The sequence below is a fragment of the Vombatus ursinus genome, unplaced genomic scaffold (assembly GCF_900497805.2).
Source record: "Vombatus ursinus unplaced genomic scaffold, bare-nosed wombat genome assembly UNPS02014794.1, whole genome shotgun sequence".
Classification (NCBI taxonomy): domain Eukaryota; kingdom Metazoa; phylum Chordata; class Mammalia; order Diprotodontia; family Vombatidae; genus Vombatus; species Vombatus ursinus.
Window position 1 is genome coordinate 30,184,356 of NW_020954572.1, and position 21,200 is coordinate 30,205,555.

The 21,200-nt window shown below is 34.6% G+C and overlaps 1 protein-coding gene across 1 annotated transcript in view; it reads left to right on the forward strand.

Moving 5' to 3' along the window:
* Nucleotides 1-21,200, forward strand: part of RYR3 (ryanodine receptor 3) — a 579,223-nt gene that overhangs the window by 171,323 nt on the left and 386,700 nt on the right. Inside the window, exons 15-16 of the mRNA XM_027869916.1 lie at nt 1,420-1,515; nt 8,968-9,086. Of these exons, the coding sequence (XP_027725717.1) occupies nt 1,420-1,515; nt 8,968-9,086 (215 nt within the window). The remainder of the gene's footprint in view (nt 1-1,419; nt 1,516-8,967; nt 9,087-21,200) is intronic.

The following is a 21,200-nucleotide window of genomic DNA, read 5'->3' on the forward strand; positions in this document are numbered from 1 at the left end:
AATTTTTTGTCTCTTTGAGAATCAGTTTGTGCATCTATAAAATGAGTATAATAATAACTGCCTTAAATATTTCAGGGGCCTACTGTAAAGTTTTATGTATGTGAAAGACTGCAAACTGTAAGCACTGTACAAACATAGAGTATTAGTGAGAATGAGGGTTAATCACACACATGGACTTAAGCATGTACCAGTGCTACTCCTTTTTTTTTTTTCCTTTGCTAGTTGTTAAAGTCAAAGGCTGAATTTGTGGTGTGGAGTTTGTTTCTATGATAATACACAATAATACAAATTCAGGGGCTCCTGATAATCAAATTTTAGAGGAGAGAGGATTCAAGAAAAATTATTAAACCAGTTGGCATAGTCCACTTTCTGCAGTAAAACGTATTGGTAGTACCCTGAAACAGGTTAGCATCTTTAAGCTAAAGACAAGCTGACCAACTTCCATCTAGAGGTTTTTCTAAGAGTCAGTGTGCTATTTGTATGAATCAGAGCACAAGGAAATAAGTTTGTTTTTTCTTCATGGATGGCCAGGATTAAGTGGGACTTGGATTCAATAAAATACCTGTTGACTGATTGATTCATTAGTTCCCTGAGTTAGAAATGGTTATGAGATCTTAATTCGGATCTTGCCCTCCACTGACTCCTGAAGGAGGAAACATAGGTCTGAAAGCAAATTTTAAGGCATGGATTTTCACCTTATGCGCTTACCATTCTTCAATATTGTACCAATATCATGCCTATCTACAATACCATATTGTATATTACTAGGCAGAATAAAGTCCTAAGTTACTCTCATACTGATCATTTTGCCAGCCTTGGACTATTAGTCTTCACAGCTGTTCTTAAGTGGCAATAATTATATTCCTTCTTTATAGGGATGCTTCCTCCTTAGCTTAACACCTAGGAATAGAAAATATAAGTAAGCAGATTCCTCAGCCTTTAAAAAGAAATGAGGAGAAGAATCAAACTCAGAAATTTTTAACTATATGAAAGACAAGGTATAAACCTTTTTCAATGTCAGTTTTGTAAAACAATATAATGATGTAGCTCCTTAAGGTTTATCAAGCACTTTCCTAGAGAATATTCTGTGAGGTAAATAGGGTAGATAGTGCAGATGAATAAACAAACTTAGATATGGGAAATTACTTGCCCCTAGTCATACATTAGGTTTTGGAGCCAGGACTTCAATCTAAGTCTTCAAAAGCAAAGTCCAGAGCCTTCCTGATCCTCAGTGCTTCCTCTTTTGGAAATCTCTAATACAAAATGTAATCTTGTCGAAGGGATGAAGTGGGAAGGATTATTTTCTCCAATTTAAATATCAAGGAATCTTCTTAAAGATGTTTATTCAGTAGGTTCACAGGTCTGCTGCTATTACTAGTCACTTCTTATCTATGTGATTAAATTTTATCTTGTTTTCAGCTGCCCTCATTCGTGGTAACAGAAATAATTGTGCTCAGTTCTCCAATAACCTTGATTGGCTGATTAGTAAATTGGACAGGCTGGAATCTTCCTCAGGTAAGAAATAGATTATGATAGTAAACCTATAATTGGGTAAAACAAAACATTTTTTCTTCTTTTTTCTTACAGAGGACATCATGTCAGATTCTTGCAACTGGTCACTTTGTAGTGAATTACATAGTACTAAAATATATATTAACCTTAATAGGCAGAAATAAGGTTCTGAATTTCTCACAGATAAGGTTGTATTTCACAAAACTATTTTCATTTGTCAGTCTCAGATTTTCATTTTGTCATTTATCAGCTTGTAGATTCTATGAAGTTCTCCATCTTCCATCTTTTTAAAACTTTTAATTTATTTTACTTTAATTAATAAGCATTTATTTTTTCATTCCTCCCACTTGCCCTCCTTCCAATGGGAAAATGAAAAAAATTATAATAAATAGTCATAGTAAAGGAAAACACATAACTCAGTTGGCCATGGCCAAAAATGTATATCTCTTTTAGTATCTTGAATCCATCACTATTCTGTTAGGTCAATAGCATGCTGGATTTTTGGTCTTCTTGAAACTGTGTTTGGTCGTTACATCGATCCTAATTTTTAAGTTTTTCAAAGTTGTTTGGCTTTATATTGTTGTAGCTGTTTTATAAATCCTTCTACTGGTTCTGCTCATCTCAGTTTGTAAGAAACAAGTTTTCCCAAGTTTCTCTGAAATCATTCTTTTCTTACAAAGCAGTAATATTCCATCATATTAATATATCATGATTTGTTCAGCCATTCTCCTTAGTTTTCAATTCCTTGCCAGTACAAAAGGAGCTGATATAAATATTTTTGTGCTATGAGTCTCTTTTTTCTTCCTTGATTTCTCTGGGGGTTATAGTTGACCTGGTAGTGGGATTGCTGGGTCAAAGTATATGGACAGTTTAGTAACTCTTTGAGCAGAGTTCTGGAAGTTGCTTTCTAGAATGTCTGGACCAATTCATAATGTCAACAAGACTCAAAAGAATAAAATACAAGGCAAAACAAAGCCCAGATATTTCTTCCAAAAGTGTGCAGAAGTTGACCTTAACACAAAGTCTCAATTCGAGAAGTATGGATGGAAGCATGAGTATACCACAACAAAAATAAACCCTACATAAAGAGCCATTGTGATGACAAATATGCCAAGACTAAAATTCAGAAGAAGAGAATAACTCTAGTATGTCTTCAAGCAAAATACCAAAGAACAATACAGTTTTGGCATGGTCATGAAGTCAGGAATTCTTCCAGGTATTCCCAGAGGAAATAAAGAAAAAGTTAAAGAAAGGAGTTTAAATGATTTTATAAATGAAATGAGAGCACCAGAGGAAAGAGTTAGAAAAGAAATGAGAGACATGAAGAAAAGACTTGAAAAGAGAATTTATACCTTAGCATAAGTGCTACAAAACAGCAAAACTTGCCAAAACAGCAGCCCACTTGAAAATTAGAATGAACCAAATAAAAGTTAATGACTCCATGAGACAACATTGCAATATAAAAAGAAAGAAAAGCCTGAAAAATAGGATATTAAGATATTTCATAGCAAAAACAAATGATGTACAAAATAGATCAAGGAGAGAGAATTTAATGATCATTGGACTTAGTATGTGGCTGATATTTTAGCGTTGGACTTCCTGAAAACTATGACTAAAAACAGAGCTTAGAGACATTAAAGTCTTTTATAACTAGAGGACAAAGTGAAAGTAGAATCTACTGAGTAAGAATCTCATTGACAAAATCTAGAGCTTCCAAGTAAAAGAAAAGATAGCCAAGAGGAAACAAACTTATTGCTCTTTGCAGATCATATGATATTTCACTTAAATACTACACAGTCAAATAAAATAATTAAAAATGACTTTCAGCTAAGTTGTAAGATATGAAATGTACCCATACAGATGACCAATTATTTCTCCATATTGCCAGAAACACTCAGCAGGAAGAGATAGAGAAATTTTTTTCAAAGTAATTTCAGAGTATATAAAATACTTGGGTTTCTACCTACCAAAACACACATATGAATGTGAATGTACGAAAATACTCTTTGCACAAATACAGATCTAAATAATTGGAGAAATATTATTGCTTATGCTAGGCAAAATGTAATAAAAATGACAATGTTATCTAAAGTAATTTACATATTCAGTGCCATACCAGTTAACCTACTAAAAAATAACTTTTTAGATTTAGAAAACATAATAAAGAAATTCCTCTGGGGGCACAAAAGATCAAGAATCTCAAGGGAAATAATGAAAAAAAGGGGAAGGGAAAGAAATATAGTAGTACCAAATCTCAAACAAACTATAAAATGATAATGGTCCAAATTTTTTGATATAGGTTAAGAAATAGAGCTATCAGTGGAGAGGAATAGGTACATAATATGCAAAAGGAAACAAACACAATAGCCTAGTATTTGATCAATCCAGTGACCATCTGGTTTAAAAATATACTATTTGATAAAAACTGTGGGAAAACTACAAAGTAACCTGAAAAAAACTAGGTAATGACAAACATCTGATATCATATACCAGCATAAACTCCAAATAAGTGATAGACATAAAGGGTTCTATTATAAACAAATCAGAGGACCAACAATTTCAGATCTATGGATGGGGAAAGAGTTCACAATCAGAATGAAGATAGAGATACATGAAATCAATACAGCCAAAATTAAAGGAAGCAAATAGATAACTGGGGGAAAAATTATGCAGCAATGTTCTCTAACAAAGGTCTCATTTCTCACATATATAGAGAACTGAGACAAATTTGTAAGAATAAGATCCATTCCCAAATTGATAAATGATCAAGAAATAAGAAAAGGCAGTTTTCAGAGGAAAAAAAATCAAAGCTATCAATAGTAACATGAGAAAATGCTCTAAATCACTAATAATTAGAAAAATCTAAATTAAAACAGCTCTGTGGTTCCATCTCATACTCATCAGTTTGAAAAAGTTGACAAGGTGGAAAAATGAGAGATGTTAGAAGGACTGAAAGAAAGCAAATATATTTAATGCATTGTTCGTAAGGCTGTGAATTAGCACAGTGGAACTATGCTCCCACAGTTACTAAACTGTGCATACTCTTTGGTACAGTGACAAAAGTACTAGTTCTGTACCTCCAAAGAAATAAAAAATGAACTCGTATGAACAAAAAAATATTTATAACAGCTCTTTTTGTGGTGGTGAACTTGGAAATGGCTGAACAAATGATGGTATATGATTACAATGGAATACTACTGGTGTGATCATCATAAGATATGTGGAACAGAACAGTTTCTGAGCAACTTGAGAAAACCTATGAACTGAGCAGGACCAGAGTGAAACCAAGTATATAATAATAATTTATGTACTTACACTAATTTCTGACCTTCTCCTTCCCCCACCCCTACTTCAATAACAGTTTCTTATTCTTTACTTTTAAACCCCTCTTCATCATTCACTCTCTAAGGTTAGAGTGTATTTTTATTATGACCAAACCATCCCTGAATCTGCCTTTCCTCCTATTTCCTCCTCCCTTTCCCCTATTTTCCTGTTGAGTTGAATGTTTCTATACCAAACTATTTGTGTCTCTTCTACCCTTCTTTGACTAGACCAGATGAAAATGAGCTGCAAGTGCCACCTGCCCCCTTCCTTTTCTTAGTATAGTCATCTTCTTAACTATCTCAACCATGTGATATAGCAAGTTCCCCTACTCATTTTCCTCTTTTCTTCACTAGCATGTAATACATGCACCTCCTTTCCTTTCTTCTTTTAAACTAATCAAAACATAATAAAACCACTCTCAGGTCCTCTATTTCACTTTATTCTCTGCATGACTTTTTATTAGAGACAGTTGTTTTATTAGAATATAAATATTCAATCGTTGTTCATATCCTTTATAGTCTTTTTCAATTACATGTTTATATCTTTTGTAGTCTATTCCAATTACTTAATTTTGAAGCTCTAGATTTGTTACAGTATACCTGAGAGTTTTCATTTTGTGGTTTCTTTTAGTATGTTATGAGGAGATTCTTCCTAATTTCACTTTGCCCTCTGGTTCTAATGTATCTAGGCAGTTTTCATTCAAAATTTCTTAAAACATTACATACAAGGTCTTTTTTATGGTCTTTGTTTCAGGTAGATCAATGATCCTTAGATTTCTCTCTCCCCACTCCTACCCCCCAATGTCTTTTCCAGGCTAAATTTTTTTTATGAGAGTCTATACATTTTCTTTTATTTTTTAAAAATCTTTTGGCTTTACTTTAGTATTTTTTGATTCTCATGAAGTTAATAATTCTGTTTGATCTATTCTAATTTTCACAGTCTGTTACGTTGTTGAGGTTTTGTACCTCTTTGTGCCAAGCTGTTACTTTTCTTTTCCAATTCTTTCATCTAGAATCCATGTACTTTTAGTATCATTTTTTTAACTCTTGCTTCATTTCTTCCAGAAATTCTAGCTGACCTTGTAGCCAAGCTGTGATTCACTTTAGGCCTTTACTTGTAGATGTTGTGGAGGTATTCCTCTTGATTTGTATCTTTGGCATCCCTTGTTCCACAATAATTTTTGATCATGAATGACCTTTTCTTTTTTCATTTGATCATCCTTCTAGCTTTATATCCTGAATTGGGATTTCATGACAGGGTTAGGCTTTGTACACTTTTGGAAGGAATATTGGAGACTTGTATGATTGTGATCTGTATTGTCTGGAGTCCTGCCACTGCTTTTTCTGGTTATTTAATGCTTTCTTTTTCAAGGATATCAAGGGTGGCCTGAGAGCTGCAAACTTTCAGTAGATTGTAAGCAGTCTAAAATAGGACACAGTCTCAACTATGCCCTCCTGGTCTGAACTTCGTAGTTTCCCAATCCCATTTTGAGACTGGGAAGAATACCTGCAAGCTCTGCCCTGATCAGAGCCCTAGTAGACAATGTGAGCCCAGCCTTTGTCAGCTAGTCAGAAAGCTTTGTAAGTTCAGAGCAACAGAGGTTATAAACTAATCCCCCTCTTTTTCATTCCCTGACCTAGTTACTTACTTATAAGCCCTACTCCATGTCTGTGGGTTAAAATCATGAACTTGTCCCTGGGTCAAACAACAATGATATAGACTGCCCTTCTGCAGAGCTCTTGCCCTGGTTCCTCATCTTCAAGCCCCAGCCCAGGTCTGTGGGCTGAATCTATCTTGCTCCTAAGTGAGAGCAATAGAGCTATAAGCTCATAATAGGTCCACATTCCCTGCCATGGCTACTCAAGTAACTCTAGGCCTCAAACTACCACAGCTATAATAGTTTCCTTCCTCTTTTGTGTGCATGTTTATGTTTATCTTGCATTCTTTTTTTTTCACTTTTCTCTTTTCTTTTTTTGATCCTTTTCCTTTTTTTTTTTCTAGTGTATCCTCATCTTACTTATTGCTTTCATTCTTTTATTAGTTCTGGCAATCCTATTTCTTTGGTTCCTACTGCTATGAGGGTGTGTTTTTTTTCATTCATTTTCTGCTCAGATAGTGCTATGAAACAACTTTGGCCTGAAAGAAGAAGTGAATCATCCTAATTTATGTCTTTGCCATCATAGCCATTGGTGAACTACAGTATAGATCACCACCAGTGAAAGCTCACAACCTTGTAGGCATTCTGTAGGCATCTAAATTCTAAGCTGTGAGTGTGTGAGGCTGTATGATAGAGACTGTTCACTTCTCTGGGAGTTCCATGGAAAGGCTTTGATCCTCTTCATTTCATCCTTAGTATGTGGCTGATATTCTAGCAATTATATCTAGGGAAGAGTCCTCATGGGCTAAGTCTCTTCTCTGCCTTGTGGCTTTCCATCTCTTCTGCCTTAATCTGTGTCATGTCCAAACATTTTTCAAATATTTTAACAGTATGCATATGCTAAATGTTTACTATGTTCCAGGCAGTGCACTAAGCTCTGGAGATACAAAGTAAGACAAAAAGAGTACCTGGTCTCAGAGAGCTTACATTCTAATAAAGGAGGAGCAGGGGAGAGGGGAAACCAACATATACACAATTTTGTACATATAAAATATACACAAGGTAAATTGGAAATACTATTAGAGGGAAGGTACCAGCATTCAGGGAAATGTTCAAAGGTTCTTGTACAAGATAGGATTTTAGCTAGGAGCTGAAGGGAGCAGCAGAAGCCAGGAGATAGAGATGAGAGAGAGAACTCTAAGCATGGGGAGAGGAGCCAGGAAAAATGTTTAGAGTGAGGAAATGGAGTGCTGTGTGCAAGCAATAGCAAGGAGGCTACTATACGTGGAAGAGAGTAAGATAGAAGAAGACTGGTAAAGTATGAGAGGGCAAGGTTTAGAAGGGCTTTAAAAACCAGATGATTTTATAGTTGGTCTTGAAGATTATAGGGAGCCACTGAAGTTTATTGAGTAGGGAAGTGATATGGTCAGACCTTCACTTCAGAAAGATCACTTTAGCAGCTAAGTACATGATTAACCAGAGAGGGAAGAGATTTGTGGCAGGCAGACCAAGCAGCAGGCTTTTGCAAATAGTCCAAGTGTGAGGTGATAAGGGCTTGAACTAGGTTGGCAGCTGTGTCAGAGGAGAGAAGTTAATATATATATAAATGAGACATGTTGCAGAGGTAGAAATGATAGAACTTGAGAACATATTGGGTATATGTAGTGAATGTAGGTGACACCAAGGTGACTTGGAGAATGGTGGTATCCTCAATAATAATAGGGAAGTTGGGAAGAAGGGAGAGTTTTAGGGAAAGGATAATGAAATTGGTTTTGGATTTGTTCAGTTTAATATGTATACAGGACATCCAGTAGGTAGTTGGCGCAACAAAAATGAATCTTAAGAAACCCAAAATAGAGAAGGTATTGAGGAACCAAGACTCTTAAGTAATTGATCTCCAAAGGATTTTCATTAAGAGATTATGATTTGAAAGTATAATAAGGACATGTTAATTAGACAGCTTATGTTTAATAAGTACCTCTTTATTCAAGGAACTGCCCTAGGTACCCTAAGTACCAGAACAAAGGGAAGAGAACACAATTTCTGTTTTCAGTAAATTTAGAGCTTGTTAGAATTTTTGAAGCGGTTCTACCTGCCTGTCATTTACTATGAAGTTGATGACAAAAGGTCTCAATCCAGGTTCTTGCTAAAAAAGATAATCTCTATAATTTGAATATCTTGCATCACTTATAATGAGCTGTAGAACTGTTCCTATGCTTACTTTTAATCAAGAACTGTCTTGGTTTAAACAAATAAGAATTACACTCTCCAGTTGCCTTTTCATGTTTTAAGGCAGTGATTGTTTTTTATTAAGAGATTAAATATACTTACCTATATGTCACAGGCTGCTTTGCTCCAGGAGATTTAGAGTCATCATACATAACTTCATCCTCTATCTTGAGACATTAAGTAGATTTGATAAGTTGATGATATTTATTTTCCCTCAGGATGCTATTTTCATTCTTTGCTTTCTAAATTTTATTAAAGACTACAGGATACTAATTGTCCAAATGACTTTTATAATTTTCATCTAGGTATTTTGGAGGTATTGCATTGCATCTTGATTGAAAGCCCAGAAGCCTTAAATTTGATATCAGAGGGACACATAAAATCCATCATTTCTCTTCTGGATAAACATGGCCGCAATCACAAGGTAGGTGTGGGAGGAACAACAAAGAGCAATTTGAGTTAATGTGGTACCTTCCTTCCAGGGGCTCAGAACATTTTGTAAGAATTATCTCTTGGTTCTAAGCTGTCCAGTAAAAGTGATGCACAGCAAGACCAGCACAACACATGAGCTTTATTTGAGATCGTGGTTCCTAATTTCTTCTCCAGTCCTAAGATTTTCTCATCAGTGTGGTAGAGTAGAAAGTTATGGATGTAGAATCAGGAAGCCTGGGGTTAAAATCCCACCTACTGTGCTATTTAACTGTATGATTCTAAGCAAGACACTTAACCTCTCTAAGCCTCAATCTCCTCTGCTATAAAACTAAGATAACAGTATCTATACCCAGTACTTCATAATACTGTTCTGAGGTTCATAGGAACTATATAAAATGCATTGCAAAACTTAAATTATTCTTTATCAATTGTTACTATAATTGTCAAATTCTTAATAAAGCTGTAAGTATCATGCAAGGCCAAATATGTTGATTTAATACTTTTTCCTATCCTCTAGGCCAGGGGTTTGTTTGACAGAAAGACAATACTTTTACACATATAGAGAAATATAGAGCAGAAAATGAATTAGAATAGAACCTCATTATAAAACTAGCTTGTCAGTATACAAATGCAATCCAACAATGGATGAGATCCCATTACAACTCTAGAAGGTAAGAGATTTCTTGATGCTGATTTGTACCATTATGAATTTACCGTTGACTAGTGGGACAGACTAGCAAGGCAAATTACTAGATCTCACTGGGCCTCATTTTTCTGATCTGTAAGTGGACATGATATTATCTTACCTACCTGAAAGCAGGGAACTAGATCAGCTGATTGCCAGCAATTCTTTCAAAGTATAAGATTTCTGCTTTCCAAGTCACAAAGACAGACAAAACATTAGCTATGGCATATTCTAGGACATTTCCCTGCTCTCCTACTACTTACTCACATATACGTATGTATAGAATCTTAAGCATCATAAGGTAAATCAAACCAAGAATTGATGGTCAGAATGATACTTGTAGACAAGAGTCAATTCATTTTTAAGATCTAGGATACACAGTTTGAATAAAGATCAGGGCAAGCAGTTGTGTCCCTCTAAGGGAGTTGAAGTTTGATTTGTGTTTACAGGCCTATATTTTCTAATCTTCCATCAGTCTTTGATGCCATAAATCACAAATGTATCTTTGGGGAAATGGAAATGAGCTTCTCTCTGCAGTATTGTTTAGATGATACATAGCATCCTTAGAAAGTATGCAAGTCATGGACTTGAACACCTGCAACATTATTTGGCAAAGAATAGAAAGCAATATTTGTGATCTCAAATTACTTTTCCAAATACAATAAATCAAAAATAGTCATGAGGCTTAGTTTTTAAAACCATTTTTCTCTGTGTGCCAACATGTTCCTTCCTTCCTGCTAACTATAATAGAAAGTAATTGATATGTACTCAAGTAACACAGAAGCATAAGGCAATAGCTTCATACAAATATCATTTGTCTATTGATAGAGTACTTACTCTAATCAATGTTTCTCCACAGGGACTTTTTAATTATACCATGTAATCTGCATTATAGGTTCTTTCAACCAGAAGCCACAAAACATTTAATGGATATTATTTAGAAGCAAGCTTGTTTATCATGCTTCGCATTTTAAAGAAAATCACCAACAGCCTAAGTCAAAGTACTGAAATATATTTAGAGAGCTGGTGCTTAGTGTGATTTGCAGCTTTTAACATTTTAGTTCTAATTTCTCTTTGAAAACTTCTAGATACTTAGTGAAACCTCAACCAAATTATCTTTGTATTAGAAATTGTACTCATGGATATGAAGAATATAATTTGATTTTTTTTTCTTAGTAGATTTGGAGCAGAAGGTATGATTGTCCAGAATGAAGGCCCTTTTAAATGAAAAATTATGCCATAGTATAATTTGTTTAAAAGTAAAATGTAATCCCAGGTTGTTATAATGGCATTGTGCTAGCTGTCTTAGAACTCTAGGTGGTAGAGGATGGTATGACATCACCACACCAGGCCAAATAGTTGTGACAGTTTTTCAACCTAACATGTAATGTGTAAAAAGGATTATTTCTACCATACTATCTCTGCATAAATGTGTGAACATACATTTGTGAACATATCTCTTTTTTTAAGAGCAACACAGAACTAACCAGGCATGACCCAAAACCTGGGTATCTGTTGTACTGCTTTTCCCCCTTGCAGACTGCCAAGAGTCCCGGTGACATAAGTCTTAAATTTTCACTTATATAATTTTGTGGTTTAGTACCAAAGATATTTAGGTCTATGGATGTCAAACCACTGGTCTCTCTGAACAGTATTTTCCCCCTTCTCATCTTCCAAATCATGGTCAAATTGAAATTACGTAGTTGAGCATAAAGGGTCAATTAAGACTGAAAGACTCTGAAGTGGAGAAACAATGTTCTATTGGACCTTAAGTTAAAAGTCTAGAAATAGGCTGGAAAAGGAACAAGCAAAAGAAAAAGAACCTGACAATCGAGAGTTACTATGGTGACTGAGAAGCTCAAAACACAAACTCAGAAGACAACAATGAAGTCAAAACTGCTACATCCAAAGCCTCAAAATAAAATGTGATTTGGTCTCAGGATGAAAAAAAATTCCTGGAAGAACTCCAAAAGAATTTTAAAAATCAAATAAAAGAAGTAGAAGAAATACCAGGAAAAGAAATGAGAATGATGTAAGAAAATCATGGGGGAAAAAAAGAGTCAGTAGCTTGGTAAAGGAGGCACAGAAAATACTGAAGAAAATAGGACCTTAAAAAACAGAATGGACCAAATGGTAAAGGAAGCACAGAAACCCACTGAAAAGAGAATGCCTTAAAAAGCAGAATTGGCCAAATGGAAAAAGATACACAAAAATTCACTGAAGAGGAGAACTCCTTAAAAGGTAGAATTGGTCACATGGAGAAAAATACACAAAAATTCACTGAAGAAAAGAGCTCCTTAAAAAGCAGAATTAGTTAAATGGAAAAAGAATTACAGAAGTTCACTGAAGAAAATAATTCCTTAAAAATTAGAATTAGGCAAGTGGAAGTTAATACTTCCATAAGACATCAAAATACTATAAAACAAAGTCAAAGGAGTGAACAATTAGAAGACAATGTGAAATATCTCATTGGAAAAATAACTAACCTGGAAAATAGATTGAGGAGAGATAATTTAAGAATTATAGAATTACCTGAAAGCTACAATCAAAGAAAGAGCCTAAAATCTTGCAAGAATTTATTCATCTTGCAAGAATTTATTCAAGGAAAACTGCTCTGATATTCTAGAATCATTGAGTAAAATAGAAATTGAAAGAGTCTACCAATCACCTCCTAAAAGAGATCCCAAAATGAAAACTCCCAGAGTTACTATATTTCAGAGCTCCAAGGTCAGGGAGAAAATATTGCAAACAGCCAGATAGAAATAATTCAGATGTCACAGAGCCACAATTAGGATAACACAATATTTAGCAGCCTCTATATTAAAAGAACTAAGAGCTTAGAATAGAATATTCTGAAGGGCAAAGGAACTAGGATTACAATAAAAAATCACCTACCCAGCAAAACTTATTATAATCTTTCAGGGGGGGAAATGGCTGTTTAATGAAAGGACTTTCAAACATTCCTGATGAAAAGACCAGAACTGGATAGAAAATTTGACCTTCAAATACAAGACTCAAGAGGAGCATAATTCATAAGGGATTCAATAAGCTTAAACTGTTTACATTCCTACATGGGAAGATGGTACTTTGTTACAATTGGGGCAGTTAAGAAGATTATACATAGATGGAGAACACAGGTGTAAGTTGAATATGATAGGATGATATTTAAAAACAAATTAAAGGGTGAGAAAGAGGAATGCGCTGACAGAAGGAGGAAGAGAGAGGTAAAGTGAGATAAATTATCTCATATAAAAGAGGCACAGAAGAGCTTTTACAGTGAAGAGGAAGATGGGGGAGTTGGGAGGAAGCCCTTGAACTTCCCTCTCATTGGAGTTGGCTCAAAGGGGGAATAACATACATACTCAGTTGAGTATAGAAATCTCTACTTAATTAAATATATTATTATAATTACACTATAATATTTTGTTTAAATCTAAATTGATAAGAAAGTAGGAGGGGAAGGGAACAAAATAAGGGATGGGACTGATAGAAGGGAGGGTAAATTGGGGGATATGGTAGTCAGAAGCAAAACACTTTTGAGGATGGACAAAGTGAAAGGAGAAAGAGAGAAGGATAAACAGGGGTAAATAGATAGTAATCATAACTATGAAAAAAAATTTATAGCAAGTTCCTCTGATAAAGTCTCATTTCTCACGTGTATAGAGAACTGAGTCAAATTTATAACAATATGATTCATTTCCCAATTGATAGTCAAAGGATAGAAACAGTTTTCAGAAAAAGATATCAAAGCTATCTCTAGTCATATGAAAAAAATGCTCTAAATCATTGTTGATTGGACAAATGAAAATTAAAACAACTCAAAGGTACCACTTCACACCTATCAGATTAGCCAATGTGACAGAAAAGGAAAATGACAGATGTTTGAGGGAATGTGGGAAAATTGGGACACTAATGCAATGTTGGTAGAGTTGTGGATGGATTCAACCATTCTGGAGAATGATTTGGAACCGTGCCCAAAGGTCTATAAAATTGCATACACTTTGACCCAGCAATACCACTTCTAAGTCTGTGTCCCAAAAAGAAAAAAAAAAGGAAAAAGACTTATACGTACAAAAAAATATTTATAGCAGCTCTTTTGTTTTTTGATGGCAAAGAATTAGAAATTGAGGGGTTGCCAGTCAATTGGGGAATGGCTGAACAAGTTGTGGTATTTTATTTTGATGGAATGTTATTGTGCTATAAGAAATGATGAGCAGGATATTTTCAGAAGAACCTGGGAAGACTTACATGAACTGATGAAAAGTGAAATGAGCAGAACCAGGAAAGCATTGTACACAGGAACAGCAATATTGTATGATGATCAACTGTGAATGACTTAGCTATTCTCAGCAATAAAGTGATCCAAGGCCATTCTGAAGGACTTATGATGAAAACTGCTGCCTACCTCCTGAGAAAAGATTGATGGAGTCTGAATGCAGATCAAAGCATACTTTTTTCCAACTTTCTTTTTCTTTTTTTCTTTTGCCTGTATTTTCTTTTACAGCGTGACTAATATGGAATTATGTTTTGTGTGACTGCACATGTATAACATTAATCAAATTGCTTGCCATTTCAATGAAGGGGAAGGAAGGGAGGAAGACAGTCAATTTGGAATTCAAAATTTAAATAAAATAACATTAAAAACTTTTTGCATGTGATTAGGAAAAATAAAATATTAAATTAAAAAAGAAATTGTTATACAGATATCCACATAATGTAGTTTATTATAATTAAGTTTATCAGAGATTTTCAAAGCAAAATTCTGTGCAAGAGGGGAAAGAAAGAATAAGCATTTATACAGTGCCTACTATATGCCAGGCATTGTGCTAAGCATTTTTACAAATATTACCTGTTTGATTCCCACAACAACCCACTGAGGTGTAGATACTATTATAATCCCCATGTTACAGTTGAGGAATCTGAGGCAAACAGAGGTTAAATGACTTGCTTATGGTTACACAGTTAGGAAGTGTCTGGGTCCAAATTTGAATGAGTCTTCCTCATTTCAAGCCCAGTGCTTTATCCACTGTGTTACCCAGTGAGTTCTGGGAGAGGAAGGTTGTTACTATCACAGTCTTATTTAAGGTATTGAGGAAAGCTTTATGCAGGAAATGGCCAGTGATGTGTGCAACGTGCAAGACTATATCATGAAGTAAAAAGAGAGGAGGGATCCCCTGAGAAAACCCCAGGTTAGTCAGAAATGCATACTAGGGACATTGAATATAATTGGAAGTTGAACTGAGCAGCCTGACATATCAGCATTCACAGCAAGCAATGCAGGATCTCTAGCTGTGTCCTGAGACACTAGAGGAGGCTCTGAAGATTTATTATTCTCAACTTCAAATATCTAGCCAATGGTCATTCCTGGTTAGTTTTCCTCTAGGTCACCTGGATTCCAGCTCTGACCTCCACCTTCTTTTATTACCCCACACCCCTAGATATCTGAACTTGAGAATGGTAGATCTTTTCCACAAAGATTACGTAAATATCTAAAAGGAATGAAGCATAAGCTAAAGAAATTTAAATTAAAGCTCTGGAGAAAAGAATTGGAAGAATAAATAGCTTAGAACAGAAAGTGAAAAACTCTTACCCAATTAGCAAACTTCCTGAAAATTAGAATCATCAGAAAAGAATCAAGAACTTCATGATATAATAAGAAATATTAGAATAAAAATTAAAAACTGAAGATAGAAGGAAATATACATAAAATGCAAATAAATGTAAGTATAAAAAACAACTGATCTGAAGAACAAGTTAAAGAGAGGTAATATAAGTATCATTAGAGTACCTAAGAGTTATAATTTTAAAAAAGTGTGGACACTATGTTTCTTTTTTTTTCTTTTTGTTTTTGGTGAGGCAATTAGGGTTAAATGACTTGCCCAGGGTCACACAGCTAGTAAGTGTCTGTGGCCAGATTTGAACTCAGGACCTCTTGACTCCAGGACTGGTGCTGTATCCATTGCACCACCTAGCTGCCCCTGGACACTATGTTTCAAGGAATCATAAATGAAAGATACCCAGACCTATTAGAACCAGAGAGTAAAGTGCAGAAAGAATTCATTGATCACTTCTTGAATGAAACTCCAGAAAGAAAAATCCCAAGAATGGCAAAATTGAGAACTTCCATGTCAAAGAAAAAGAAAATACTTCAAGAGCAGAAAGGAAAGTTGAAGGATCAAGAAACTACAGTTAGGATCATTCAAAACCTTGTCATTTCAAACTCAAACGGGGGAAAAACCACATAATGCTTTAAAGTTTGCAGGGTACTATACGTTCATTATTACATTTGATCCTCACACCAAACCTATGAGGCAGGTGCTATTATTACCCCTGTTTTAAGGTAACCAGAGGCCAAGAACCAGAAGGCCAAGAGAGGGTAAATGACTCATATAGGGTCACATAGGTAAATGGTATTTGAACTCAAGTCTTCCTGATTTTTACCCACTATACCATCTACTTAGCTTCAAGATCTTGGAATATAATATTCTAAAAGGCAAAAAAAAAAAAGACTTACAACCCATAATAACTTATTTTCCTATACTGAGTGTAATCCTTTAGGGAATTAAATGGATCTTTATTGCGATAGAGGATTTTCAGGCATTCCTGATGAAAAGACTAGAACTGAGTAGGAACTTTGAAATGAAAACACAGAAGTCAAAAGAAACCTAGAAAGGCAAAGTTATTTGGGAGGCTGAGCTGGCAAAAGAGGGTTGAACACATAGTGCATATAAGCACACACCTACATACAGATTTTGATGTGAAAATATATCATGCAACAGGGCAATGTTCAGGGAAGGGAGAGTAGTTATCAAAATGAAAGCTAATACTGGAGAGGGAATAGTCACAAGCAAAACAGATTTCATGATCCTGAAGAAGGAATAAGGGGGTGGGGCAATCAAAAGTTGGAAACAGGGGCAGGGGCATCATTTATGAGATGGCTGAACTAATATTGATAATGGAATGGAATATTATTGTACCATAATGCAGAAAATATAATGGTTTACATAGAGAACTCTAGAGGGTCAACTAAAAAAAACTAACTGAAAAGTTAACAACTTCAGCAGAGTTGCAGGATAACAAATAATACCAAACAAATCATCAACATTTCTATATATTACCAACAAAATCCAACAGGAAGAGACAGAAAGAGAAATTTCATTTAAAATAACTGCAGATGGTATAAATTGCTTCCTAGTCTATCTTCCAAGACACATATGAGAAGTGTATGAACACCACTAGAAAACATTTCACACAAATACAGATCTGAATAATTGAAGAAATGTTAATTGCTCATAGGTATACTGAACTAATATAATAAAAATGACAATATTACCTAAATTGATCTACTTTTGAAGTGCCGTGCCAATAAAACCATTAAAGAATTACTTTATAGAGCCAGGAAAAAACAATAATTCATCTGGAGGAACGGAAGGCAAAAATATTAAGAGAATCAATAAAAAAAAATGGGAAGGAGAGGGTCCTAGCAGTACCAGATCTCAAACTATACAACAAAGCTGTAACCATTAAAAATAATTTAATACTAGATAAAAAAATAGAATGATTGATCAGTGGAACAGATTAGGTACACAAATTAGAAGTTTTTGTACAAACAAAACCAGTGCAGCTAAAATTAAAAGAAAAGCAGGAAACTGGGTCGAGGGGAATCTTTACAGCAAGTTTAGACATCATTTCTCAAATATTTAGGGAACTAAGCCAAATTTTTAAGAATTAGAACTCTTTCCCAATTGATAAATAGTCATTTGTTTCCAGTGGAAGAAATCAAAGTATCAATAGTAATAAGAAAAAGTGCTTAAAACCATTAATAATTAGAGAAATGTGAATTTAAAAAATTTCTGAGGTTCCACCTCACACCTATCATATTGGCTAACATGACAGACACTAGCTATGTGATCATGGGCAAGTCACTTAACCCTCTTTGCCTCAGTTTCCTCATCTGTAAAATGAGCTAGAGAAGGAAATGACAAACCATTCTAGTATACTTGCCATGAAAACCCCAAATGGGGTCACGAAGAGTCAGATAGGACTGAAACAACTAAACAGCATAATGGAAAAGGAAAATGACATGCTACAGAGGATGTAGAAAAATAGGGACATTAATGCACTGTTAGTTTAACTTTAAACTGCTCCAACCATTCTGGAGAATAATTTGAAACTGTACTCTCATCTTCAAATTATAAACTGTGCATACTCTTTGACCCAATAATAACACTTCTAGGTCTATATCCCAGAGAAATTATAGAAAAAGGAAAAGGTCTCATTGTGCAAAATATTTATAGCAGCCCTTTTTGTGGGAGCAAAGAATTAGAGACTAAGGCCATGTCCATAAATTGGGAAACAGGTTGTGGTATAGGAATGTGATGGAATACTATTATGCTGTAGGACATAATGAAGGGAGTGGTTTCATAAAAACTTGTGTGGACTTATATGAACTAATGAAAGTGAAATGAACAGAACCAGAACAGTTTACATGGTAACAACAATATCATAAAGTTAATCAGCTGTAAAAGCCTTAATAACTCCAAGCAGCAAATGACCCACCCCTATTATAAAGGGCTCATGATGAAAAATTCTATTTCCAGATAGAGTACAGATTGAAGTATATTTTTCCCTTCCTTCCTTCCTTTTTTCCTTCCTGCCTTTCTCTTTTTATTCCTCTTTCTTTCTCCCTCACTACCCTACACCACTCTGAACATGGATAATGTGGACATTTGTTTTCCATGAGTTCATATCTGCAGTGAGTTTTGTATTTCTTGCCTTCTCAATAATGGGGCAGGGGGAAAGGCAGAGGTGAGGCAAGAATCTGGAACTGAAAATAAAGTGAAATTAAATTTACAAAAAATTTAAAAAACACTTGGGGGAGAAAGCAAAGAAAAACAACTTTGAAAGACTTAAAAACTCTGATTAGTGTGATGATCGACACTATCTTCAAAGGTTTTATTATGATAAAGGATGTTACGTACCTCCTAACAGAAAGGTGATCAAATCAATGAATAAAAAAAGCATATAATTTTAGATCTTCCTACTGTATGGATTTGCTTTGCTTTACTGTGCTTATTTGTTTCAAACTTCCGCCCTCCTTTTTTAAAATTGGAATGGGAAGAGAGGGGGGGAGTTAACATGCAAAAAAAAAAAAAAGAGCACCATTGAAACATTTTTTGTTTTTGTTTTTGTTTTTGTTTTGTTTTGCTGGGCAATGGAGTTAAATGACTTGCCCAGGGCCACACAGCTAGTAAGTATTATGTGGTTGGATTTGAATTCAGGTTCTCCTGACTTCGGGGCCAGTGTTCTATCCACTGCGCCACCTAGCTGTCCCAAAACATTTTTAAAATGCTCAGAAGGAAGTCCCAATAGAACAGTTTTGAAAGTAACATGTTTACATATATATGTGTGTAAACATATACATACACTCATATATGTGTGTAAACATATACATACATATATGTGTATATGCATATATATACACGCACACTATATATACAAATATACACAGTGTGTATATATACACACACAAAATAAAAAACACTGTGAAATTGAAAATTTATTATTTTATATACTATCCTTATTTTGTGTTCTGTTGTATTTATGGCAATGCTCATGTTATTGGTGTTTAAATTCAAGTTTTTTTTTTAAATAAAAGAATGAAATAAAGTATCAGTAAGGATGGAGTAGAAGAATTGTTAAGCAGTGTCAAAGGCCCAGCATATGTTTGTAGTTGATGAAATCAACTTGATGCCTCAGTATTGTGGTGAGGTCAGACATGATATCATATATTAAGTGTTTTATAAAATGTAAAGTGATACATAACATGTTAACTGCTGTTATATGAGGCAATAGGGAATACTGGCTAGAGGGAATGGCTTGAAGTCAGGAAGACCAGATTCAATTCTTGCCTCTAATACATCATAGTTGTGTCATCATAGATAAATCATTTAACCTTTCAGTGCCCATGGAAATACTCTAAGACTGTATGTGGCAGACGCTAGTTTACATTGGTCACAAGTCCATATTATAAAACATATACATGTACATACATATAGACATACACATATGTCTATATATATACATATATATATATATATATATATATATATTCCTTTTTCTCAGCTTTTTAAAATCCTGTTCAGTTATAAATAGTCCTGGGACAAGTTACTATTTTTCTGACATTCTTTTATATTTTATAGTCTGTAGAGGTAAACAGATGGATAAAATAATTGCTTTTCCTAAGTTAAAAAATTGACAAAAGAAGATAATCTTCTGTAGCTTCATTGAAAGTCTCTTGAGGCCATTCTAGTAAGAGACATCACACAATATCTGGCACAAAATAAGTATTTAATAAATGCTTATTGACTGACTAATTTACCAGCTTGTATCTTATCCTCTTCACTTGCTGTTGTTATCTTCACATAAGATCCTGTTCGTCTTGCTGAAGCTACATTGGGAGTATGTGGCTGATAATCAGAATTTTAAAAATGGTTCCTTTACTTACTTTACTGAATATATATATATATGTATATATATATATGTATGTATGTATGTATGTATATAGACATATATATATATATATGGTATATGCCCCTTAAAAGATTAAGATAAGATTAAAAGATGAGAACTCTAACAGTAGATGGGTACCAATATTTATCAGCCCACAGTTTCTCTCAGGAAAGTTGATACTTCTAGATTGAGGCAAGTGACTGTTTACATTGATTATTTATTATGTGCCCATCTGCTTTCTGAATGAATGAATGAATCACAGCATGTCTGAGTTGGGAGGAATGTTAGAGAACATCAAGTCTACCCCATACCTGAACAAGAATCCCTTCTACAGAATTACTAACATCTGGACTTTGCATGAAGACTTCTAGTGAGGGAGAAACCACTATGTCCTGAGGCATCTCCTTCCACTTTTGGATGCCTTCAATTATTAGGAAATTTTCTTTTTGCCTTTCATCTTTGAAATTTCTAGAAGGGGAAAGGAATAAGTATTCATATAGTTTCTACTGTATGTTAGTCATTGTGCTAAATGCTTTATATGTATTATCTCATTAGATCCTTACAACTTACCTGTGAGGTAGGTACTATTATTATCTTCATTTTACGAGTGAGGAAAATGAAGCAAACAGAGGTTAAGTGACTTTCCCAGGATCACCAAACTAGGAAGTTTGTGAGGTGAGATTTGAAGTTAGGTCTTCCTAACTTCAGCACCAACACCCAGTCCACTTCTCTACCAGCTACCTCAACTTCTACCCACTTGCTTCTAATTTCTATCTTTTAGGACCAATTAGGACATAGCAATTTTTCACATACATAAAGATAATCACATCCCTTTTAAGTCTTCTTCAGGATGAACATACTCATTTCCTTCATCTCTCATTGGCATTATCTCAAGGCCTTTTACTATCT